The 25,706-nt window shown below is 40.2% G+C and overlaps 2 protein-coding genes across 5 annotated transcripts; one reads left to right on the top strand and one right to left on the bottom strand.

Moving 5' to 3' along the window:
* The first annotated feature begins 103 nt into the window (after nucleotides 1-103).
* kntc1 (kinetochore associated 1) lies at nucleotides 104-19,534 on the top strand. Of its 4 annotated transcripts, none has more exons than XM_047341438.1 (62): nucleotides 104-416; nucleotides 726-878; nucleotides 985-1,105; nucleotides 1,674-1,789; nucleotides 1,990-2,068; nucleotides 2,226-2,303; nucleotides 2,397-2,431; nucleotides 2,521-2,631; nucleotides 2,909-3,002; nucleotides 3,249-3,301; nucleotides 3,415-3,527; nucleotides 3,636-3,690; nucleotides 3,794-3,892; nucleotides 4,004-4,047; nucleotides 4,152-4,214; nucleotides 4,307-4,382; nucleotides 4,616-4,741; nucleotides 4,882-5,048; nucleotides 5,249-5,360; nucleotides 5,565-5,708; nucleotides 5,797-5,853; nucleotides 6,089-6,160; nucleotides 6,284-6,403; nucleotides 6,966-7,109; nucleotides 7,206-7,301; nucleotides 7,476-7,579; nucleotides 7,712-7,814; nucleotides 7,898-8,032; nucleotides 8,148-8,267; nucleotides 8,715-8,787; nucleotides 9,086-9,153; nucleotides 9,249-9,550; nucleotides 9,717-9,889; nucleotides 10,048-10,148; nucleotides 10,496-10,640; nucleotides 10,749-10,805; nucleotides 10,897-11,060; nucleotides 11,139-11,243; nucleotides 11,339-11,467; nucleotides 11,575-11,691; nucleotides 11,833-11,942; nucleotides 12,051-12,267; nucleotides 12,604-12,693; nucleotides 12,779-12,944; nucleotides 13,643-13,701; nucleotides 13,814-14,030; nucleotides 14,113-14,186; nucleotides 14,289-14,499; nucleotides 14,784-14,896; nucleotides 14,999-15,054; nucleotides 15,629-15,707; nucleotides 15,794-15,918; nucleotides 16,015-16,150; nucleotides 16,259-16,354; nucleotides 16,479-16,535; nucleotides 16,880-16,934; nucleotides 17,121-17,184; nucleotides 17,566-17,695; nucleotides 17,806-17,895; nucleotides 18,439-18,593; nucleotides 19,093-19,195; nucleotides 19,357-19,534. In XM_047341438.1, the coding sequence occupies exons 2-62, from the start codon at nucleotides 738-740 to the stop codon at nucleotides 19,390-19,392; spliced, it is 6,651 nt and encodes a 2,216-aa protein (XP_047197394.1). In that variant the 5' UTR covers nucleotides 104-416; nucleotides 726-737; the 3' UTR covers nucleotides 19,393-19,534. The 4 variants fall into 4 exon arrangements, with proteins under 4 accessions (XP_047197394.1, XP_047197393.1, XP_047197396.1 ...); XM_047341437.1 differs by having other exon boundaries at nucleotides 104-464; XM_047341440.1 differs by lacking the exon at nucleotides 104-416 and adding an exon at nucleotides 425-546.
* A 607-nt stretch (nucleotides 19,535-20,141) lies between these two features.
* LOC118114962 (hydroxycarboxylic acid receptor 3-like) lies at nucleotides 20,142-22,231 on the bottom strand. Its single transcript, XM_035165767.2, has one exon. It carries the CDS (start codon nucleotides 22,205-22,207, stop codon nucleotides 21,212-21,214), a length of 996 nt encoding a protein of 331 aa, XP_035021658.2. The 5' UTR covers nucleotides 22,208-22,231; the 3' UTR covers nucleotides 20,142-21,211.
* Between the last annotated feature and the right edge of the window lie 3,475 nt (nucleotides 22,232-25,706).

The following is a 25,706-nucleotide window of genomic DNA, read 5'->3' as shown; positions in this document are numbered from 1 at the left end:
AAAAATAATAATTAATTGTTGGTGAAGGAAAGAACAGTGATCGTTAAAAACACATAGAAAATAGTGCAACAGACGGAAAGGTATCCAACCTGGCAACCCCACGAGAAATTTCTGAAACAACTCGTCCCCTCTGTGTGGAGCGCAGCGACTCATTCCCGTATTTTTGCTTGTCAGGCGAGATTATTTATAAACCTTGCACAGCCAAAACATGTCGGATCAATAATATATATCGGGATAAAATCAAAGATCGATACTAACAAAGTAAGCTTTACTCGGGCTTCACTTCTGTCTGTCCTTGTGAAAAAGACGCACCCGCCTTCGAAGCCTTCGACGGAAGCTGCGGCTGGAAGGCAACGCTGAGGGAAAACTTCTACCGCGGACCCACAACAACCCGCCAAATTACAAAGTGAACACAGGTGAGTTATGAGGATTGTGTTTCTGTCATATTTATCTGCGTGTTCACGGTGAGTCACTGAAAACTGTTCCTACACGTTAACCCGCATATGAACCGTTACCCGCAGGTCTCAACAGTCTGTCTTCAATGCTGTAGGTTTGTACTTCTCGTCTCAACCGCTAGCATTAGCGTTATCACAACATTGAGTCGAAGCTCAAACGCTACTGTGACACTAGATGCTAACTTAGCTAGCCCTGTTAATGTAGCATTCCAAGTCACATTCCAAGTTTAACAGCGGAATAAGAAACGGCTCCGTTTTCTTCCGCGTCAGGTGAAGCTCAGAATGGCGACGTGGAGCGACGTGGAGCTTCTGACCAGCGAGGACACGAGCACGGTGCGGTGTTTGGGGAGCGTGTCCCGGGAGGAGGGTGGCAGCGGCTTGTACCAGGTGGACACGCTGGTCAAGATCTCCACTGCCAACGAGGTAACGTCTCATAACCACTACAACACGAACTGTACTCCACTAGTAAAGCCCATCCTCATAAAGCAGTGATCACTGACTGGGTGGACATGCTCTCTCTCTCTCGCAGGTGCTCACGGATCCCTGCCTCTCCTCCTCCAGTGGTTCAAACTGGAGCATCGTTGTTGCTGACAAGACAGTCATCCTGTTTGACCAGAGTTATCAGACCATCCTGCTGCTGCTTCACTTTGGTCTGCATCATTGATTTCATGCTCACACCCCCTTCTGCATGTTCACACTGTTTTACCATCTGACTTGTACTTGTACTTTACATCAGTGTTGACAATTGATGCAGCGTTCTCCCTCTACTCCACTGCAACTCAGAAGGAATTGTTTTACTACGTTACATATGTCGGACAGCTTTAGTTACTTCTCAGATGACAGTGACAGCCATGGGCTCTCAAAGGGAGAAGGCTCTGTGAGAAATACCAAGGGGTCCCCGGCAAAAAGGGAAATCATTTGCTTTCACTACAATTTCATCCATACGTAAAACTCTGAGTGAAGGCATGACTGTCCTGAATTTCATACACTTCCTGACAGAAAACATCTCAAACCCCAAATCCTGTGAAAAGGGGGTCAAGTTGATCTAGTTTGTGTCAGTTAACTGTGTTTGCAAGTAATGTATTGATATTAAACCTGTATCATGTTGTTATTGATGATTCTAAGGTTCAGTCACATGCCAGACTTCAGCATGTCTTTCCAGCAATTAGACATCTCACAGTAATTACTGTTGATTAATAACCAAGATTTATTTTTCAGAAACTGATGTGGACGCTATTGATGCGTGTCTGGATGGACAGTTTCTGGTGGTCTGTGAAAGAAATGGAAATCTTCATTTGATCCATGTTCCCCAAAAGAGAATCCTTCTCACCAGGGTATGCATGTTTTTTTAAATATCTATAAGTCCCACTAAGATTACACTGTCTGACCTTATATTGTTATATCCCCATTCTAACTGAATTCACCTTCAACACTTGAAGTACAATAGTCAGCAGTAACAGCCCTGATAACTGTCTTTTTCTAAGGTTATTTTATACTTATGTGTTGTCCTTTTTGTGATTTTCTGTGTTTGTAGGCTTTGGTAGAGAATCCATCAAGTGGAGAAAAGAAAACATATCGCTATCTCATCATAGAAGAGGACAAAGCATCCTTAGGTGAATTTTATGAATGGTTATGAGAAGAATCTTTTGTTACAGATGACTGCATAATGTATGTGTGCGGAAAACATGAAGGAATTTGGAATTCATTCTCTAGCTGTTGTACAGTGTTGGATTTTTTTAAAGTTGTGAACTGTGTTTTTCTGGTTGGCAGGGATGTACCATGTTTTCCTTCTCATTAAGGATGGGTTTTTCCACATCACAAACCTTGCTTTGGCAAAGATCGAGAAAGGTATCAAAATATTAGGCACAGTCGGTTTACAGTTTTCTTGGAGCCACTTGATTTTTTACCTAATTAAAATGTATTTTTCTTTTGCCAACCTAGCCATTGAAAAAATGGATTTGGGAGCATTGAAAGAGGTAAGTTATGACAGTCTTCTTTCTATATAATGGTTAATTACATTTCTTTTTGAACAGCACATAAATAATCACTTTTTCCCTTTATGCAGCTTCAGTCTCTCATCAAGATAGACTTCTGCTCCACTGAGGATTACCATGATGAGGGCTGCTGTACTGCAGTGATGTATAATGTGGGCAATGAAATCCACTTACTGATTGGGGTCAGTGATTTTATAATTTATTTACAACCTGCCATTATATGTTGGTTACATGTCAATGAAAACATTCTTAAAGGAACAAATACAACAAATTCTTCTTCTTGTACCATGATACTACAAATATTTATTGCTCACTTTATTTTAGTCACTGCTCATACTGTGTCATTTCTCTGCATTTCATATTGGACTAAAGTCTGTGGCAGTGCTCACCTTTGTATAAAACCTGTCTAGGAATGGTATTTACTCCTTACATAAAGCAGTAACATTATTATCTTCAAAGGGGGGTAAAGAAAATGTTGTGACTCACTGGATGATGGACCCTCATCAGGCCAAGATGAGTCTTGCTCAGTCCGTCAACAGTAACTTAATTCCAGGTAAATTTCTGTAAATATCGCAGCTACACATTTTTAATGTTTCATTTTGTGAGACGCTGAATATTTATTATTATCATATTATTAACATTTCTCTTCTGGAATCAACAAATGATGATTGTGTGGAATCAGCTTTTTGTACATGTGCACTACAATTTCAAGTGTTAGGTTAAAGAAAGAAGTAATACAGAAATACAAAATTTAAATGCCAGAGTTGTGATATAACAATGTTCTCTTTATGTTTTAAAGGCGTGAGAAAAATGGTGGTGGTGGAAAATCTCTTGTATCTTCTTGACACTGAGGTGAGTTTAGTGGTGTCTCCATGTTATTGTTTGATATACCAGTAGATGTTATTCAATCATAAAGTACTTGAAGTTTACATATAGATTTCCTAATGTTTTTTCTTTGGTTTCAGGACGTCCTGAGTCTTTGGGACCTGCATTTCCTCGTCATGATTCACTGTTGGCCTGATCTTGTCATTCACGACTTTGAACTCACCACTGAATGTGGCTCTGCTTCTATGGTGGCGTATGTATCAGTGTTTAATCACATACTGTTGCTGTTGATAATATACAGAGGGCAGTGCCTCCTTTTAAACAACGCTAAAAGAAGTAAATCACTATGTTTGTGTAACAGCCAAGACAAGGGCAGCATGAAGATGATCGCACTGACAAAGCAAGACAGCAGTCAGGTATCAGTACAACTCCTCCTTTTCAAGAACGTTTAATGAATATTGTATATATTGTCTTATATATTACTCTAAACTTGATCTGCTGGTTAAAATTTTTTTTTAGATCAACTCGCTACAAATTCGATTTCTGCCCTCCATGACGATTTGCTACTCTCTGGATGTCTCCTCAGTCTCTTGTCTTGTCCAGACAAAGATAAACATGGTAGATGAAAAAACATAATTGAATTATGATATGTATGGATTTTCCTTGTGCTATTTCTTTTTGTTGAAATTGCTGTTAATTTAATTAAATTGCTTTGTCCTCTGATTTCAGGACACAATTTATTTAGTTGAGGGGATTTGTGAGAACCCAGAAAGGTAGGAAATGTTTTGTGTGATTAGTATGAAGTTAAGCCACAACTCGCATGTTCAGGTAAATGTTTTAAAATCATCAATGGTCTTTTTTTTTTTTGTTTAAATAGCGAAGGAGAGAATATATCGTCTGTTGTTGTCAGATGCTTCACAGAGGCGTTGCCTGAAAACAGGTATCTAATTTTACTACATAGACACATACACATACATTGCTTCAGTAACTGCCGATGTAATCAGATTTTCTTGACTTTTCTGTTATTCCCAGACTAAGCAGACTTCTTCACAAACACATGTTTGAAGAGGCTGAGAAGTTTGCCATCACATTTGAGCTGGATTTAGAGGTTTGTGTGTCTGTCTTGTAAAGTGTGACAGTCATGTGATGGGGGCTTTTTGCCCTCGGCCCTGAGTGTTCATTAGGGTAATATATGTTTTTACTCTTTGACCAAAGAAGTGGGATTTTTAAAGTAGAAATACTTTACAAGTAGTATTATTACTGTAGAATAGAGGTGCAGTGGGTGATCATTTCCAAGCCTAACCTGGGCTACACACAGCTAACTGTCCTGTTTTTGTTCAGCTTGTTTATAAGGTGAAGCTCGACTTTGTGCTGGAGCAGCTGGCCTCTGCATCGGTGGGTGGATATGGACAAAATGTGTGGTCTGAACTTGTGGATGAGGCCAAAACCAACCTGATGAAGATCACAGTGAGTGTAACATCGCTCTATTTGAGCTGTCTCAGTATTTGATCTACTCTCAGTTTCCAGTGTGTTGATTATACAGAACATTTTATTAGTGCCAAGTATCAACCTGCTTCTAAATAGAGGTTCTTTTTTGCGCTGCCTAGGATGAGCAGTATGTGGTGGAATACTGCCTCAAGGCGCCATGGCCAACCTTTGACACAGCAGAGAAGATGCTGAACCACGCTGCCACACGATACTCGTCTTTACAGATCCAAGAGGCCTTGGCCAGACTGGCAACGTTCTGTAGCCTCTACAGCCCGGACAATTTCAAGTAGGTTCAGTGGCCAACAGTTTGTTTTTGGGCGGCTGTGAATGGGGGAAAACTACTTCTTTGAGGGGCGGATAAGACTGAAAAATCACTACGAAAGTGGTCCAATTACCATATGTTACACAGTAAAAATGTCTGTATTGCAGTTTGTCCATTTATGCACATTCATTTGTGACCTCCGTATGCTTCTCTGTCACCCATAGTGGCATTGCCTGGATCGAGTTTCTGAACAGCACTGACATTTTAGGAGACATTCTGACGCACTTAAGAGAAGGAGACATGAAGGGTGCTCAGCTCCTTTGGCTCAGATATGAGGTAATAAATGATTAAATCATCAAAAGGACTGATCAAAGTTCCCCATTATCATTGTTGCGTATATACACTACAACAATAATGCTGATGCTTAAATTCGATCCTTACATCAATAAAAATGGCCAAACAAACAAAGCAAATTTTTTGTGAGAAACATTGTAGTCTTGTGTCAGTTGTGATGTTGTTTACTGTTGTGTTTTGTGACAGGGTCAGGTTGGATTGGAGTTTGATGAGCGCCAGCTTGAAGCTGTGCTCAGTGCCATCCCAGAGGATGTGACGTCCCAAGACCTCTGTCCATGGTTTAGGACAGTTGTTGTTCCCTTTGTGAGGAGAGCTCTCCCAACAGGACAAGTACGATATGTCCCTTCAAGCATAAAGTACTTGTCTTCACCATGTGCTCCTATGTTTTCAGTAGTAACATTTATTGTCTTTATCATAGAGAATCCTGGCAAGATGGCTAGAGCAGAGGGCAAGGAATCTGGAGCTGACAGAAAAGGTAAAATGAGAAAGCAGCAGCGATTATCCATGTTGATTTGGACGATGCAAGAATAGCAATGCAAGCTAAAAACATAGATAATAATAATTAGTGAAGTAAGGGAACGTACTGTTTATCAGTTGTTCAAATCTTTCTAGATTACTGTATTTTTTTCAATGAGTTGTGTAAAACACAAAAGCTTTGAGTCAGTCACCTTAGTCAAAACAACAATGATGAATGTAACTTGTTTTTCCAGGGAGCTTGGCCACAGAACGGGTTCGACTTGGCTGTGCTTGGACTGCCCTCTTTATGGACGTGGATGAAATCTGTAAGTTGGCCACATTTCCTGTATGTGCTTTGAATGACAGTTTGTACTCTCAGTTATGATCTCCCTGTGAGCATATATGTAACTGAATAAGCAAGACTAAATTTGTTTCATTTTTTTTATCAGGATGATAATTACGATGCAGAGGAGATCGAGAATCTCAAGTCCCTGGTGTCGAACCTCCGTCAGCTGCTGGACCTTCACCGTAAATATAGCTGCAGGCTTTCACTTTCGGTCTTTGAGAAGGTGTGTCTTTTATTAGTGGTGTAATCTAATTACACCTGCGCTTCAATTAAATATTTAGCAAAACTTACAAAAGTGGATAAAATAGCAATGAAAACTAAGTCAGTAAATAATGTGCGTCTCGAGATTTTAGTAGACATCTGATGGGGCTTTCACTTTTATTAGAAATTTCCAACATTCAACCAATTGTGTGGGGAAAAGTTTAAATTCAAACTGTAAATATACATCAGACTATCTAAAGTATATTTGCCTTATAATCCAGCAGAGGGCGCTCACTATCATTTAAAACATATTCAAACGCCTCATGTCAAATTCAGTCAAACTTGATTTTTGAAAAAAGTGACAGCCCTAACATCTGACTAGAGGTATCAAATTGTATCACGTGTTTTTACCATGTTATTTCATAAAATCAAAAAATCAAATGCGAGCTTGTTGCCATGAATCACATCATATTGCAAAATGTTCAGTTTTCACATATAAAAATGGAGCTATATTCTTAGTACATTTTGAGTTAGTTCTGTGTTGTTCCTACTTCAAAACCTTTCTTCTTTTGTGAATTTGAAAGGGAAGTGAACGGAGTGTCGCGTTCTTCATGCTGGACAAAGTGCTGGCTCCAGAGCTGATCGCTGCCACAGTGGAAAACAGCATCCTGCCCTATGCTGAAGAGCATGACATTCCTTTTGATGAGCTACTTCTGCAGTACATCAAGGTAAACCTCCGCCACAGCCTAACGGGTGATTCCACTTTTTATTTTCCTAGTGTGCAATGACACCTTTTTTTCTCCTCTCAATCTCATCTTCACTAGGATCTGCTGGAGCGCTGCAGTTCTCAGACCACAACCCTGTTCACAGAGTGGGAAGCAAAAGCAGTGGCTGTACTTGGCTGTATGACAGATACTGATGTAGGTTTCCCAACAACACTTCACTTACAACACAGTTCACAACATGCTCAAGGTTCATGAGCGCAGGTATTTGAGTTGAAAACCAAACCTGCCTTAACAGCAACAGAAAAGCCAGAAATAAGATGGAGAGAAACGTTTACGTTCCAAATCTCACATTATTGTATTTCCTGTCAGCTGATGGTGGATGCTGTGCTGGAGATCATGCAGAAAGCTGTCGTACCCTGGAGTAATGTGGTGGAAAAACTGGTTCAGCAGTACCTTGAGATGGATGGACCAAAGTATGTTTGTTTTCTTCTCACCTTGAAATAGTTACCTTTTAATGTGACAAATGAACCATCATTTATTTATAAATGTTATACATACATTTACATACATTTATATGATCTTCTTCCGTCTCATTTACTCTCCAGACAAGAGCTTCTAAAGGAGAGCTACCGTCTGATGGAGATAAGGAAACTTCTCCGTGGCTACGGGATCCGTAACTTCAACCTCTCTAACAACACTCAAATTTTGGTATGTTTGATTTAATTAATTAATTATGAGACCTTATGTTATACCTGACTATACATTTTCTGATTCCTATATATCTTCCCCAGACACTGATTAGATACATCCTGAAGCAAGACTTGCCGATGTCTTTAGAAGACTCCCTGACACTTGCGGAGGCTTACAAACTTCCAACCTCGCAGATAAATTATTTGTATCTCATCCAGCTGATTGGTCAAGGCAAGGTATGTTGATCGGTCTGGAAAAATGATATCACCCAATTTTATATTGTGTATCTTTATTTTAATTCTTGGCATGTCAGTAGGACGTTTTATTATAATTTTTTTTTTCTGTTTGCAGACTGAGGAATGCATGACGGTCCTGAAGAGGCTGACGTCTGCAGAAGCAGAAATTGTGTTTGAGCGTCTCACGTCCTGGGCCAGGCTGCAGCTGGAGGACAAAGCCCACATATCTGACGAGGTGAGGGGAGGGACAATGGTTTGTGTCTGAAATAAAAGTTGATTTGCATTTTAAGTAGGTGTATACAAGGCTCAATTTTGTTCAAGTAGATTCAATTTAAAGACAGTTGAGTTCATACTTGGTTATTTTTTAATCTGCTTTATAAAACTAAAGGGTTAGGGTTAAGGTTGTTCTTGCTCAGAAGCAAATGTTACTTCAATGTGGCATCTCTGCTATGGCTGACAGATATCTGATCTGATGTACCAGGATTTTTCCTGTGTATCTAATAAAACAAAACCCATGTGCTCACATGTTCACATACACAGCGCAAATATGCATGGAAGTAGATCATACTTTAAATGTTCACCTCAAGATGTGAACATAAAAAGTAGAACAGCATTATGGTGACCGTAGTGTTCATTCTGGCAGTTTATACATCTGAACTTTCTCTTGGCCTTGCCTTAACAGCACAAGAAGCATAAGATGGTCATAGCTCAGGTGATGGTGGAGGCTCTGAAATACCTGCACATCATCCAAAAACGTAAGTATTCACTCAACTCAATTCTACAACATGAACAGCAGGGGGACACAGGGAGCACAGTCCGGCACACTTTGAAACCTAATCATTACATAACTGATACTGATGCTTTAGGAACGTGTTTTTTTTTTTGCTATCTGGAGCAGTAAATCATCAAAGCTATTTAAAGCACCTTTTGTATTCCTGTCATCTGTAATGATATAAAAACAGCAATGATTGTCTCAAGACAGCTTACAGACAAAAATTAGGGAAATAAATCTTAGAAAAGTGGATCTGAACATCTGTTTCATGTCCTCTGCAGATGATGCTCTTAAAAGCATGGAGTGTGAGAACAACCTCATCATGTTCAAGGCGATCGCTGACCTACAGGTGACCTGCTGTTAAGCAATGTTTTTAAAATGTTATTCTATCTGTTCTTTCGTTTTGTGTTTAACCTGCAGCCTTTTTGTCTACTTCTCCATCAGGAGGACTTTGATGTTTTCTTCACGCCATCTAACTATGAGGATCCAAACATCAGAAAACAAATCCAGGACCATCACATCACAGCCTATGAAAACACTCGTGGTCGCCGTTCATCTAAGGGGAAATCTATGACAACTCCGGTTGTGGCTAACGATCCAGATGGCAAAACCAAGACGATATCCACAGAAGCTGGATTACGTCGTCTAGGAAGACAGCTGCAGCGCACTGAACAGGAGCTCTGGTCTGACTTGGCCCTGCGAGCGTTGAGAGTGGGCAAGGTGGACAAGGCCCTCAAGATCCTCAGGTTTGCACATGTGGATGCTGCACCATGAGTATGAGTATGAATGCGGCGGTGGGAAACAGTTAGGGCTAGTAATCTTTCCACCTATGTTTTCTGTATATAATATTTAAAGTGCTTCAAGGTATTTGGAGAATCTCATGTTTCTTTTTTTGTTATGTTGTGTCTACAGTGAGCTGTATGAACACCACTGTAACACCAGCACAGGGAAAGTTTTGTTCACTGCTGCCAAGACGTTATGTCAGATGTTTGAGGCAGATGTGCCCATGGTGCTTCCTGATAACACAGACTTGCCAGCAATCATCCATGATCTGGCCGGTCAGGCCATCACAGTGTGCCACTCAGGTAAAGAACACATAACAACAATGTTCTCGTTGTGCGTGCGGCTGCGTGCGTGCAGCTTTGACCACCTGATGGTGTTCCGATTTTGAAGGTGTTGGTTTAATCACGTGCAGTGAAAACTGCTTCAGTTTCAAATGACATAAATATAATCACTCTTCCAGATTTGCTCCTGGACTGTCTTGAGCTTTGCAAGTGCACACGGATAGCCATGGATGTCTATCACCAGTGTCAGTTATCAGACAACTATGGCTTTATAGCAAAGGTCAGTATCTTATCTTTTCCCAAAGAATAACAAGTTACTTTGCTTTTACTTTATTTCAGTCTGGTTATATTTATTTCGGTCTATGCACTTTCTTTAAATCAACCATAATGTTTTACTTATTTTTAATTGTTTATGAACCAGGTTTATGACATGGTGGATTTAGACAGAATTTCAAGAGTTAGTTTCTGCATTCACAGTAAGACTTGCAATATAATATACATATCTTAAAAGTTAAATATTTGTCCAAAAAGAAACCAGCAAGAAAATGATGTCATATTAGTACATTCAATAAATGTTTCTTTGTCACAAATCAGCTGACTTTGTATTTCAACTGTGTCATATCACAGGATTTGACCTTGGAGGCAGAAAAAGATCCACATTCTCAATGGAGTTTCCAAGACGTTTTTAACGAAGACTGCATTGTTCTGGACCCAGTGTTGGTGCTCCCTGTCCAGTATGAAATTACCAACTGCCTGCTGCCGATATCTTGGGGTAGGAAGATGCTTAAATGTATCATTTATTTAATGTCCTTGTTAGGATATCATCACTTTAGGCATACTGCAGCTGGCTGGTTTAATCCGTTGCTTCCCCTTCTTGCAGATGCCAAACTTCACCCACTGGACTGTTCCTGTCTTTCCCACTGCTCATTTGAAGATGGTAGGCATTCAAATACATTCTTCCATTTTCTTTCTTCCTAAAGTTGTAGTTTTGAATGTTTACCTTGTGTCTTGTCTGGTCCCACATGTAGGTTCAAACTACCTGCGGCCCCTCCTGGGCCCTCTAGCCAACATGTTACAGATGTTACAGCAGTGCAGTCAGCTGGAGCTGGCTCTCAGAGTGCTGGTCAACTCGTATGGCAGCTGCCTGCAGCACGTCACCTCCAATGTTATGGACATAAAGCTAAGCATGCAGGTATGACTGCAACACGTCCGGTGGTGCTCTGAATGCTAGTGCTATTATACCCTTATAACATCCTCGTTTGTTTTTCAGCTTTATGATACCCAAGAGTTTAAGAAGTACAATATATGCCTGAATGATCTCCAAAAGTCAACCACATCCTCTCTAAATGCTGTGGCTGTGGCTCTGTTGAACAAGGTGTGTTCTTTTCCAGTGTCATGAGAGTAGAAGCATATTCACAGAATGTTTGTGCATTTTTAAATAACTATATCTGTATTTTCTATGTGCCGCAGGTGTTCAACTGGAGAGTGGTCGATTGTGATCTTGCCATTGGACTCTGTACGCTGCTCTCCAAAGCAGAAGTCTTCAAAACACTGTGGAAGGTTATTGACAACACCTGGCAAAACTACGACAAAATCCTGGTAGGCCAGATGCTCACTGTTCTTCTTTATGTGCATGTGTATGTGCAGTTCTCCATCCTTGTTATACTCGGCAAATCTAATCAGCGGCTCTGTCTTGATTATTTCAGGCTGTGGCAAGAATCGGAGCCAATCTCTGCTGCTTGTACAATGAGCCAGAGGAACAAGAGAAGTTTCTTTCGGTCATCACTGACGCTGACTGGGGCATCAAGCTCGGAAAATTTGAGGTAATACAACTTTTTGGCCAAGGGCAGTCTGATCAGAATTAACGTTTCTATAGAATTAGTGAATCAATATATTTTGTATTTCCCAAGGGGCTGGCCCTCCTTAATGTCTTTATCAACATGTGTACCCTTACTCTGCTGCAGATTTCCATCCAGCCAGTGTTCCGTCAGCAGCCTGAGATGAAGAGTAGTCTGATCCCTGTCCTGGTGAAGAACAGGAGAATTACTCCAGACATTATTCTCCAGTACTGCAGGTAGGCAGCTCACTCTGCATTGTCATATTTTCAGTTCATTGCAATGTGGAATATAAAATGTATTTTTGGGTCCAGACTGTGCTAAAAGTCTCTTGCGTATATCTGCAGCACTTTTGGTTTGGACCGCGACAGTGTCATCAACCAGTACATCACCACCTTACTGCTGCTCCAAGAGGACGAGGAAGGTGCTGGTGACCCAGGTGCGGGACAGGTGGAGGTGCAGCCTCTGTGTCCTGCAGATGCCCTGGAGCGAGTCCTGCAGATAATCCCGATGTTACACAGCACCAGCAAGCTGACTGAAAGTCTCTGTGCTGCCCTTGTCAAGGTTTGAGCATTGAAGAGGGTGGAATTAGAAGAAGGATATTCAGAGTAGCTTCTCATTGATGCGAGGGGTGTGAGTTAATGATTTTTAAAGAGAGAAATGTTTTCAAATTTAAGATTGGGATAGAATTTTTTTTTTTTTTTTTTCACCTAGATGCTGATTCAAGAAAAACATAAAACAATCATATTTAATTAATAGTCATTCTTTAAAATATAGAAATACAATTATCCACAATGGCAAATAGATGCAACACAAGACTGTAACTGTTGTAATATCAAATTCTGTTCTTTCCCAAACACAATTTAATATGGCTATTCACAAAATGCCTTTCTCATACAGCTCAGCCCTTACAACTATGAGAGGATTGAAGTAGTGCTGAAGATCATACAGGCTGCAGATGACAATGTCACCAGCTTTTCTTTAAGTCAGGTAAAAAAAATGTACTTTTTACATTAAGTAGTTCATTGTTGTTATTATTCCACAGAGTTGTAAACAATATATTTTTAATGCCCAGGCCGTGGCCCTCCTTCAGCACCTGAAATCCTACAAGCGAGTCGCCCCTCCATCAGACATGGAGAACACATATCTCCTGGAAAACAACCTCCTGCCAAACCACCTTTCCAACAGCAGACTGCCCTTCCACCTGCTGATGCAGACCAAACATTACTGGAAGATCATCTGTGAGTCAGAAAATGTAGTCGTCCGTCCTTCTGTCTGTCCCATTGTCCCAAAACGTCATGAAGGCCTTGAGAGAATTTCTTCAAATTTGGTTCAAACGTTCACTTGGACTCAAAGATGAACTGATTAGATTTTGGTGGTTAAAGGTCAAGGTTACAGTGAACTCATGTTCTTGTGAACGTGATATATCAGGGACATCCATAGTGAATTTCATTACATTTGGCACAAACGTTCAACTGGTTTCTAGGAATACCTGATTAGATTTCAGTGGTCAAAGGTCAATGGTCACAGTGACCTCATGAGTCTTGAAATATACAATGTATGTAGACTGAAACTGCACTGAGTGGCAGAGGCCTACGATCACACGGCGGTAATTTTAGTCTTATTTTTATTCTCAAGTATTATTGCTGACAAACTCAAATTACTCTTGTGATGAGTAATCTATTGATGTTTTTAGATTTGCTCTGTTTACCTCTTGGCATCAAGTCAGAATTACTTCCTTACTTTCTAATTTATTTAACCACCGGTAAATCAGTCTGCAGTTGTGTTCCTAAAGTGGGTGATAGATAGATTCTAAACATTTCTCTTCATTGTCAAGCCTCTGATGACAAGATGTTTATTTTTATTGTTAATATTTAAATGTATTATTAGTTAATGAGATGTGTTAAGCCTGAGGAAACTAAACTACTTTTCTGTTAAGGTCCTGAGCTCAGTGAGGAGACCTTCCCCACTCTTCTTCTGATTAGCAAACTGATGAAGGTACAGCCCACTCCCCTAACATGTAGTCTTTAAAAATCACAAAATTTTAAGATTATTGTCCATTAGGTTTGACTGTTTTGGAGTTTATTCATACCTTCCTGTCTCTTTCCAGGTGAGCATTGACAAGTTATACATGTCGTCAGCGAACCATGTGTTTGAGAAGAAGATGAAGCCTCTACTCTTAGAGCAGAAGAAAAAAGGTCAAAATCAAGGCTACAAGAAGGAGACCTTCAAGGTGGCTAAGACCATGATGAAGTACATCCACTGCATCCAGAGCCCAGAGTGGGCAGCTGCCACCGCCCACAAAATCACCCAGGAACTGCCACCAGGTCTAACCTACAGATCAACCACTACGCTCCACAGCTCAGTATGTTTGTATATATGCACTCAATTGTTTTCTCCTCTCTACAGGCAACGAGAAGGCTCATTCACTCAGGTTCTGTTTGGGTCTCGGGGATGCATGGCTGAAAGATCCAAACCTTGAGGTCAGTATGTGTTTTTCACCTGGAGAAAATTCTCTCTCTATCTAGGAAATGTATTCATGTACATTAGTTTGTTTTAATCTACTTCCCCTGGATCCCATGCAGGAGTCAGCGCGGGCCCGAGGGGAGACCTTTCTTTCCAAGCTGAAGCTGCAGTTCCAGCGTTCGGCCACTGAGAATACGTTGATTGCCAACCAGCTGAACAGCCCAGAGCATCTGAAACTGACCGGGATGCCGGCCAGGCTCATAGTGGCCCTGTATGAGCACAGCAGCGTGGATCTGCGCTACAGAGAGTCAGGAGGTCAAACTTATCCTGGTGAGTACACTTAAGTTAAGAAGCTAAAGTAAAGTTCCACAATGTGATCAGCTTTATTCTCTTATGAGCTCAACACCCACATAAGTCTTTTTAAGTCCATTTTGCTCTTCTGCATTCCATGGCACTGACCCGTTTGCAATAAGCTATAAATAGTTTTCCACTTAACCTCTCTGCACCATACTTCCTCAAAAGGCATGATGAAATTGTTTGGTATGCTGTGACCTGGAGGAGGAAATAAACAATGTGGGATCTTTTTTAAACTGGATCCTTCGTCTTTGTCTCAGACATCCACACTGTGATTAAAGAAATAGCTGCAGTCAACAACGTGGATCTCCTGAAAATCCGAAACATGATGCTGGAAAAGTGGATCTGCAAAACAGGCCCTGTTGTTGCTAAGGTTTGACAGGCTTAGCTCATCCCTTTAGCAACGTTTCATTCACTACTACTACAATTTAATTTAGATTTTGTACATTTTTGACAATTGTTTTCTTTAATAAAGGATATTGGTAATCATGAATGTGTCAGCAACATTGAGGAAGACCCAGACTTAATGAGGTAATGACATCCCCGTTTTTGTTTGCAGCACTTTGCATCTGATTACCCTCTTGAATTACTGTTTATTATCAAAAAAGTGTAAATATGTGTTAAATATTTTTATTGAACTAAAAATTGAAAGTATTAAGGTCACTTAAAGGGGGAAAAAATCAGTACAATTATTATATTACAAGAATAAAGTTGTAATTTTAAGACACATGCCATTTTAGAAGAGGGAGATTAGAAGATCAGCTTGTCGCCTGTGTTAAAAAAATGAATGTGGAGCCTCTTGTTAAATTCTACTTTAACTGAGTCTATTCTGACGAAAAACCACACAGACTTGCAGGAAATGGCCTCTTTGGTGGAGGAGGAAATGTTTGTTAGTGGTCGACTGTGATCTTATCGTTGTTACATCTGTGAGATATTTAAAGAGGATTTTTAGTTTAGTTAGTTGGACTTTGGATCCAGAAGGAGTGGAACTCCAGAAAGCATAAGTTGTCCTTGCTGGTTATTTCCTAAAAAAATGTATTTCATATTTAGATTTTTTTTTGGTTACAACTTAATTCTTGTTATCTGCTTTTTTAAATGTCCTCAGGGTGGTGTACATGCTGCATTCTTTCCCCGTGGATGAAGCCGTCCGTCTTCTAAATCCTATCCTATCTGCTGAAACCTGGGTGAGGAATACATCACAATTGAGTCGGTAACAGTTAAAGATTCTGGAGAAAGTGGCTTCTATTTAATTTTGGATTTTCTCCTGTAGCCCCTCAGCACTTCTGGGCCTCGCTTGACCTTCTGCCATCGGACTCGAGCGCTGCTTTGTCTTGTTCGCCTCGTTGATGCGGATACGCTGGAGGCTCGGCTACAGATCCCTAGGACCAAAATCCAGTACGAGGCCATGATAGCTATTAATCAGTATGAACTTAAGTTAATATGAATCAGGTTTATAATCATCCATTCTTCTGTATTTCATATCTCACGCAGCTTTTACCTGAAGTGCTACATCTTTGTCTCTCAACTGGAGGCATTAAACATCCCCTACACGTTGCAGTCTTTCCTCAGTAGTCCCAAAGAAGGCTTAGTGAAAGGGCTGTGGAAGAATCACAGTCATGAGCCACAGGTACTGTCTCTTTTCTCCATTTTTAGATTCGATATTTTATAAATGTTACAAGCATCACACAGGCTGTATGCAGAGAACCTAAAACACCTTTGTGCCACCCGGTTTCAGGCGGTGCGTTTAGTGGCAGACCTGTGTTTGGAGTATCAGGTGTATGACCCTCAGCTGTGGAACAGTCTGCTCCAGAAGCTGCTCAGCTTCAACTTGGTACAAACTCATGAGCCTTGATTTATATTAACTCTAACTCAATTCTCACTCATTTGTGATCTCTGTCTGTAGTTTGTTTCTAGGTGTGAAATACAACTTTCATGTATTTATTATCTCCCCTCAGATCAGCCACCTCCAGAGGGTGCTAGAGGCAGTTGTAGCTGTGCCTGCACTGTGGGAGGTAAGGTTTAAAACTCATATGTTGTTTTCATTTTCATACATAATGTTAAATGTATATATTAAATATATGACTTATCACTAAAACAAAACACAAGAAACATAACTGACGCAACCTGCACCAGAAGCAGTGCTCAGATATACGCCTGCCTAGAGCGGATATGTTTGTTTTATCAATTACGGTTTTGTGGCCTGGGTGAAACCAAGAAAGATGCCGTCAAACAACTCGTTTCTTCACCACTAAACCACCGGATATCCTGTTCCAACATATGATGAGCCAAGCGTTTTATGAAATTTTTCCTTTTGTTTCTTTGATGTATTTATTGAATTATTTTATTCTCGCCCCAGATAACTAGTTTCTCCAGGACTTGGAGGAGTATGATACTGGCACCTTTTGTCTCAGGTACTAGATTTATAACTTAAATTCACCTCTATTGACAAACAACATGGATTTACTTTTTAATCGTACAACATTCTGGTAAAAGTACATAATTTTGTTAGGCTTCAATTTGATAATGTAAATGTTTTCACTGGTCGGTAAATCTCTGAAATGCTCCTCATTGTGTCATCTCTTTTATTTTGGTGACAGCTTCTGTTCCCCTGAGTCCTGATCAACAGGCAACACTCTACAGGACCTTTGTTCTCCTCCTCAAGTAGGATTTAGTTATGTTCTGTTAGTTATATCTCCCAATGTAAAAAAATTAATTAGAACAAAACTAATCCTGGATCTTCCCCCTGATCAGGATCCTTGCCTGAATTTAATCAGGTCTTTCTCAACCCATGTGTCATCCTTCCACCACGTCTCCTAGAAATCCATTCAGTAATTTTTGTGTAATCCTCTTGACAAACAAACAAACCAACAAACAGACAGGGAAAAATGTAACTTCAAAAACAGAGCTAACAAATTCCAGTATATCAAACCTGGCTGCATGAAACATTTGGAAGAGACCTTTATTAATTTATCAAACATGGCAGCGATGACCTGAATAATGTGTCATATTTACTCCAGTTGTGATGTCGTCTTTCTTCCCAAGGTGCCCCTTCCTGTTGAATTTGGACCTGATAGGAATTGCAAATGGCTTTGCACAGTTCAATCTGCCCGCCTTTGCCCTGGGAACTCTCCTTCTCATCCCCTGTGCCAATAAAAAGGCCCAGCAGATCCAGGTGAGTACGTCCATGTCAGTACAACATGTTAGAAATAACAGATTGGAAGAACATTAACTTTTAAATGTAAACACACACTTTGAGCACCTGTGTGTTTTTGCTGCTTGCAGGGCTTTCTGTCCGTCTGCAACCCAGTCACCGTCCTTGAGCAGGTGGAGGAACTTATGAACACTGGTGAACTGGCTGGAATCCCCTCACAGGTTTGAGCTTTATTTAGGTTACATGTGTATTTAGACTCTTTGTGCCACAGAAGAACCGACATGTCAACCGTTATCAAGCAGGGTGACTGCAGGTCCTTAAGTCTTAATTTTACAAGAAAATGCCTTAAAAGTTGTTTTAAGGTTTTAAATTCAATTTCACAATTAAAAGGCCTTAAAAAGTCTTACATTTTTGTCCGTTTCAGAGTACACACAGAGTATGTTGCATATGTGCCTATAGCAGTGTCACATGTTTCTGTGTAGGTGTTAAACAGGAAACCCAGTTCAAAGCTTTTGAAGGTGTTAGCTTTATTGCTTGCACTAAAATCTGCATTCGTTTCTGAAAATGTATAATTAAAAACCACACTTCATGCAGAGGTGTGTCTGTGTGAGTGGGTGTTTGCTTGTGTTTCTGAAGTGATACGAGACATCCAGTGCCCTGAAATGTATTTGCATTGTTGCTAGCTTTATTGCCATTTCTTTTTATTTCAATTCAACTGTTGCATGATTACATCACATGACATTATTGTCTTTATGACTCCTCAGATCAGGGAAACTGTTCTAACTTTCATCAGCCAAAATGGGCAGCACCATAAACTGATGAAGACCAAACACTTCAAGCACCTGAAGCAGCTCATGGTGTTAAGTGGCCACCCAGAGCAGGTGAAAGACCTGGTGGACTACCTGATCAGCCAGAACTGGTATGTTTTTTTGCTTATTTAAATGTTGTCTCCCTCTGGCACTAAATATCACAGAGAAGCAACAAACATCTCTGATCTGGCATACTTTTAATTTAGTCTCCAGTGGCTCAGTGTTGGGGAACTTTACTTCCTGCTCCAACTTTCAGACAGTGTACAAAGTTTGGACATGTGTCCTTTTGCCCAAACACAGTTTTTCAAACTGAATTTTGTCACTTCTACAACCAGTTTATCCCCTGAAGGTAGGAAAACTGTACCAGCTGTGTTCTGGGAGTTCTAACTGAGCTATAATGATGTTTAAATATTTGGTTTAATTTTATGTAAATTTATTTGGGGTTTTACAGGGCTTGAAACCTAATGGTGCTCTAGTCAAATGTGACTGCAAACTGACACCTGGTGTCTGAGGATCTTTGACAGAACAAAACCTACATTATGCTTCTGACCTTTTCAAATGTATGATGCGAGTTCTGCACGTCAACTTCTTTTTATATCTGCTCTTCAGTCAGGATGATGCTGATTCTCTCGTTCGTGAGTACATGAAGCACAGAGAGCATCAGGGAGGGAAAACGCTGACAAACGGCTCCCCGTCGCCAAGCTGCATGAAGGTAACCCGAGCCAGTTTAACCTGGGACAAACACCACGACCATAACATTAAACTGTTATTCATGTGTGGCATTAACACTGTTATTCCACGATCACATCTCTGTGATTATCAGTGATAAGTGAAACACAAAAATAATTCTGCGATTCTACTTTTGGTTTTCAGGAGTTTCTCCAAATGCAGAATGGAGTTTCAGGATGAGCTGGATCGATTCTTTCAGCTGTACATTGTATCATTTATCATTTACTTGGTCCATCTGGAGCAGAGACGCAATATTTGCACTTAACATTTATCTTTGAATTGTTCATGTAATATCTGAATAAATGTCTTTCATTAATGACAATTGTGTGTAGAAATTCTTGAAACAAGTTTAGAAGCAGCAGCAGCTCCTGGCTGTTTTATATTTATAAGCACTTTATTAGGAACTCAGTACTGTTGCTGGCTACAGCCTTCAATCGCTTTGAAAAGCTCAGTTATTTGGAGCATGGATTCCACAGGATGTGAAAACATTTCTTTGACATTTTGCTTCCTGTTGTCATGACTTGTTTCATTTCTGCAGATTTGTCAGCCGCATCATGCAGGGGTCTCCCATTTCACCACATTGATTCAGATCGGAAGTTAACTGAACTCATTAGTCTGTGGCTTGTCAAGTTCATGAAACCAGTGAAAGTCGATTCTGCTGACACAGAGGAAGATGTGTGTAGTTTTCCGTCTCGTGTGGTTGTATTTGGGATTTACCTTTCTGGGAAACTAAAAATGAAAGGAGCTGCTCAAACTAAGGAGTATTAGTCATCTACATACATTTCATCTGTGTGTGTTATTCATGTGAAGCAAGTTATTAAGGAGGATTTGTTTCACTTAGCATTAAAGATTTATCTTGATATAATCAAGTGCATGACAACTAACCAGGGAAAAAATTATTTTTGAAAAAATTATTTTTATCTCAGCCAAGGAGATTATGTTTAACTTGTCAGTTATCAGTTTGTCGGCAGCTGGATTCTTTGTCAAGGTATATGCTCCACTGACTCCCATTCTAGTTTTATATTGGACATTTAAGATTTTTTTTTTCTCTAATATACTAATATTATGTAATGTAACAGCAGGATGCAAGTTAAATGTGAGTTTGTTTTGTTTGGTTTATGGATCTCAATTCTTGTGGTGACTTCTGTGTATTTAGTCTGTATAAACGCTTACATGTTGAAACCACATGAAAATAAGATGAGGATAAAAATCTTTATTTCTCATTCCAGCATCGAAGGACAATTCGTTGACCAAAGAGGAAAACAATAAATCTACAGATGTTTTTTAAACCAAAAATCTTTATATCTCATATTTATATATATAACAATTAAATGTTTTTTCATAATTATGGTATAATTTTCTTGTAATGCCGAGATTATATTTAATTCATATGAGATCATAAAAATGAATCAAACTTTTGGGGGGTTTGAGGTGTAGTTTGGTGACAATATGGCAAAACAAATTATTTCACTGTTTCACATAGCAGTAAAGAAGAAATATTTTTTTTAAAGTGCAGTTAATACATAGAGAAATAAGCCTTCACATCTTTTCAAGCAACTGTGTAAGGTTTGGAAGATGAAATAACATGATCTTCCTTTCACAAATCACAAATGAGACGTTCAATTGTTCAGTTTGACACATTCATGGTTTTGCTGCCAGTTTTACTTGGTGTGGTGTGAACAGAAGCTCATGGAGTGGATGTGAGTCCATGTTGTTCTGTAACAGACATGATTAAAGTCTCCTCTCCATGACCCCTGTAAAATGTTTAATCTTTTACAATTACCCCAGAATACGACTTGTAGCAGAGGTGGATAACGGTTTTGCTTGAACAAATTATTTCATAACTTAACATCAGAATATGTGTCGAAAAGAAAAGCGCAGTCAATTTGTATTTGATAAATATAAGAAGTAAAAGTTAAATTTTGTTGACGTGATAACTTACAGAGAAATGTGAGACTTTTGATCAAAACCTTTGATTTCCTTGATCGTCTCTGCATGATCACAGCTGGCTGAGTGAGTGGGAGCCGGTGTCTCGAGTTTTCTTCCCTATGCTCTCAGTCTGCTCTGCTAGGGGCAGGTGAAGCGCTTTGCGGCAGATGTTCTTGAAGGCAGGGCTGGAGAAGTAGTAGACCACGGGGTCCAGCGCGCTGTTGAGATAGGTCAGACTGATGGAGATGTAGAATCCACTGGTCAGTTCCTCCAAGGCGTCACAGACTTCCGATTTGGGGCGGGTGCTGGCCACCTCACTGGTCTTGAACCAAATCACCACCTGCGTGATGTTGCTCGGGAGGAAGCAGGTGATGAAGAGCACCACCACCAATATCATGAAGCACAGAGCCTTCTTGATCTTTGCATGCTGGGCCAGCTGTCTGCCTCTGAGGTGGCTGATAATGTGGATGGTGCAGTAGAGAATCACAAGCAACGGCAAGTAGAAGGAAAAAAGGAACTCAAACTTGTGCCAGCTCATATTGTTGAGGTGGTCGGCCTCCACCATGAAGCTTTCACAGTACGTCCTGTTGGCATCTTTGGTAGATTGGATGAGATGTTCTGACATGAAGATGTGTGCAGTCATTACAATGGTGACTAACCAGATTCCAAGTGCTACTAGAAAGGCTTTGAAGACACTCAAAGAGTTGATGGCATGATGGGGATGCACAACACGCATGTACCTGTCCACGGCGATCGCCATCAAGAAGAAGACACTTCCACTGCGATTCATAGCCAGCATGAACAGGCAGATGTTGCAGAGAGCCTCTCCAAAGATCCAGTTGAGCCCGTACATGTAGTAGGTGGCACGGAACGGCAGAGCCATGATGAGCAGAAAGTCGGCCACCGCCAGGTTGAAGAGCAACACCGTGCTGCTCTTCCAGGGCTTCAGGTGGAAGCAGAAGATCCAGAGGGCCAGACCATTGCCGAGGATCCCCAGAATGATCTCTGTCACCAACAGTGGAGGGAGGACTCGGATCAGCAGAGTTCCATTAAAATGGCACTGCATGTTGAGGTGTGTGCTGTCTCTCTGGCTGCTTCAAAGAGATTACCGCTTGTGGGACTGTGCAATCTCTCAAAAGAAGCTAGTTTGTGGGTTTTTACAGGAAGTAGTCCACGAAGCTTCTGCTTTCAGCTTTCACACATCTCTAATAACTCTGAGGCTTTAGGCTGAATATGCCGGGCCAACAGGAAAACAACATTATCACTTCACGCACATGCATGTGAGAAACAATTTAACCTTAAACCTGGTATAGAAATCAATATTGAGCTGTATACCTCAAAGCTTTATTTTTTATTTGGATTAACACATACAGTATAAGTAAACTTCGAGTTTGTTCCAATGAACATCGACAAGTTACATCAACACAATTGATCGCTTTAAGTTGAAAGAAAAATGTATTTGTGTGTTAACAATTAACTTTGCAAGATGGGGCGTTTTTCCATATATTTGCAAATTTCTAAAACGATAATACAGAGATCTTGATCAGGCACGTTTCAGGGACTGATATCTGTGTCTGTGTGAAATTTGTGTGGCTTGATTGAATTAAAGGGGACTGTTGGGCCCCGGCGGAGGTATGTGCTCTTCAGAGTGCCATTCTCGTTATTCTATTCAATTCAGTTTAATTTGTAAAGTGCCGAATCATAACATACAATTTCTCAAGGTGGAGACTTTAATGTATAATGAAACCCGACCGTTCACACGATGAATAAGCCTGATTTGCAGAACAAAAACTCCATGTCGGTGTATTTTTAATCGACTGTACTTCTCGTTTCAAGTGTTTCAAATATAACTCTTCCGAGAAACCTACTCTATTTTGAATGAAGTTAACACATTTAAGTTGGTTCCAGATGAAAAATCTAAAATATGTATTTAATGTACTTGATAAGGTAATTCACTTCCTCTTTGAACAGCTGCAAAGCTTCAGGTGGAGAAAATATGGAAATCCAGCTTGAAGCATCAGAAATAACCCATGAGAGAAAAGGGGGTTTCACTACATATTTCAATCAATCAGCCTTTATTTGCTCCTTGCTTCGGAGTTGCAGCTGTGACAAAGTCTCTAATGCAAAAATCATAGTTTAATTTCATTTGTCCAGATTCTTTCTGTGTTGCATCGAGGAGTAAATAAATGGAAATGTATCCATATTGCACTTCCCCAGTCTTGTCGATCACTCAAAGTGCTTTACAGTACGAGTCAAATTCACAAACTACACTTTTTTGGTCACACATCATTCTTACACTGTCAGCACAGCCGTTAGGGAGAATTTGGGGATCAGTATTTGCCCGAGGGAACTTCAAAACCCAGACGAGAGGAATTGGATAACATACCGCAGACTTTCTGGTTGGTGGACATCCCATCTGCAACAGAGCGGATGTTTCAGTTCCATTCAGCGACTCAGACAGAAGGACTGAAGAGAAATGTTCAGTCTGAATAGCAGGCAAAGTCAAAATATGTGAAAAGCAAGTTCGGCACAAACTAATCTTTTAGAAAGCGATGGGACACGTTCTGCAGAGTTATTATTATTATTATTAATATTATTGTTGCTGTTATTAACAGTGTCAAGTAGTCATACAGGATCATTCATGCAGTTTATCCTGTAATGACAGGAAGCCTCAACAAAAAAGGGTTAAGAGGAAGCTCCCTCTGATTATATGTGATCTACTGCTGTCTAGTGGATAGCATTTGAAAATGCTGCTGGTAATTTACAGCTTGTTGGAAGTTTATCAGGTCAAACTGGGTAAAACTATCACAACACATTTACTGTCATGAAGGTTTGAACGTTCAATATGTGTTGACTCTACCGTGCGTCAATCTGGGGGCTGCAGCTTGTGTTACTACTGAACTGTGTTGTGAAGCAAGAGCTGTCATAAACATTAAAAAAAAATATTGAGTTAAAAGGCAGAGTGACTCATAGAGATACAAGAGTCATAGGCTCAGAAGTGGGAGGGTGAGTGAGGAGGAGAGGCTGTAGGGGCCATGTATTTGCTGGACCAATGTTACTATATATAGTGCTATACAAAAGCAAGTGTTCACATGACTTCACAATCATGTCACGGCCGTCAATCAGGTCGTTCGTATGTGGATGTGACGAGCAGCTTCGCCAAGTCGGAGGAATCTCGGCCTGCAGGGCTAACGTGTCCTTTTGTTCCCTTTTCCTGTTGTCCCATCAGTCTTTGTGTTTCCTTCACCTGCATACCTGCAAACAAAAACATGACGGCCTCGCCTCCACCCGGCGCAATGAAGATGAAATTCCAGTCTCGCAACCTTGAGGAGGACTGAACACAGACGGAGCCTGAATGTACATAAAAAAGAACACTGATATTTCAATGGAAATCAATGAAAACTAATTATATGGAACACATTTAGACTATCACTGCTAACTTTGTATCTTGATTGTTTGAAAAAATTTTTTTTAAAGTTTTGTCTGAAGTTATCTAATGCTAAAAAATGAAGGAAGGAGTGATTGAGACGAACAAATCCGGTTTATCCACATACCATAGTCACATGGTTTGACAGCAAAGGTGAGTCAAGTCGGGCAAAGTGAGAGTCGCAAGTCATCGTGGTAAAAAACCCATCATCTTTGACTTGGTGATGAAGAGAAATATGTAACGATACATGATAGGATACAATAGGGTACAATAGGATATGATATGGTTCAATATGGTGCGGTGAGATGCGATGATGTGAGTTCCCTCTGTGCCTATCACAGTCCAAGTCAATGCATAAACTGCTGTGATTAAGATCTGTCAACATATTTCCATTTTTTTTTTCTTCTTTTGATTGTGCAAAAGATGGGGCCACGATAATTGTTTCTGGCTCACATCCACAAAAGGTGCATTTGACGTCAATGTCTGTGGCTTTGGGGTTTATGTGTAGATTGCATTGTACCCAAATGACGGCACATACTGTGATTTGAATCCAGGGGCGATGGTCCGGGCATTAGCCTCCCAGCTAAAATCTGATTGGCCCCTAAAGTGCCCCCTGTCTTTTTTTTTTTAATAAACCGGTCACTTACAAAAAATACTAACAATGAATACGACAATTTGATAAGAACTTTTATAGTCTAAGCTTATTTGAAGTACACAATGTACTTGACTAAGAGCTAACGGCAAACAAGGAATGAATAAAATGTGCAACCTACTGAATCAGGATTTAAAACTCAACAGCAAAGTAATAATCCAGATTAATTTTCTGATTTGAGATTTTGATTGTCAGCCATAATGTCGTAACCATTCAAAGAAGACGCACCACAAGCCACGAGCTTGTTAAACAGAGTTAGAGGCTCCTGTACAAGTTTGTATATTCATTATTCAAGGAGAAGTACTACACTACCCACAATCCTCAGCTGTAGTAGCAATGTCGCTGATTGGTGGAGATCTTCCCTTCACTCTTAGAAAATAATTATGTCTCATAATCGAATGTTTCATGGTCTCAGTTCGTCGGATTGCGTTTAATGAGGATTATCTGAAACATCAGTGGAGAAAATAAATAGGAAATTTACTAGAA

The sequence above is a fragment of the Hippoglossus stenolepis genome, chromosome 9 (assembly GCF_022539355.2).
Source record: "Hippoglossus stenolepis isolate QCI-W04-F060 chromosome 9, HSTE1.2, whole genome shotgun sequence".
Taxonomy (NCBI): domain Eukaryota; kingdom Metazoa; phylum Chordata; class Actinopteri; order Pleuronectiformes; family Pleuronectidae; genus Hippoglossus; species Hippoglossus stenolepis.
This window is presented reverse-complemented; position numbering and strand designations above follow the sequence as displayed.

Coding starts and splice junctions, on each gene's coding strand:
- kntc1 (XM_047341438.1), top strand. CDS start 738: ATGGCGACGTGGAGCGACGTGGAGCTTCTGACCAGCGAGGACACGAGC. Junction 5,361..5,564: donor TCCTTTGGCTCAGATATGAG/GTAATAAATGAT, acceptor GTTTTGTGACAG/GGTCAGGTTGGATTGGAGTT. Junction 8,788..9,085: donor CCTGCACATCATCCAAAAAC/GTAAGTATTCAC, acceptor TGTCCTCTGCAG/ATGATGCTCTTAAAAGCATG.
- LOC118114962 (XM_035165767.2), bottom strand. CDS start 22,207: ATGCAGTGCCATTTTAATGGAACTCTGCTGATCCGAGTCCTCCCTCCA.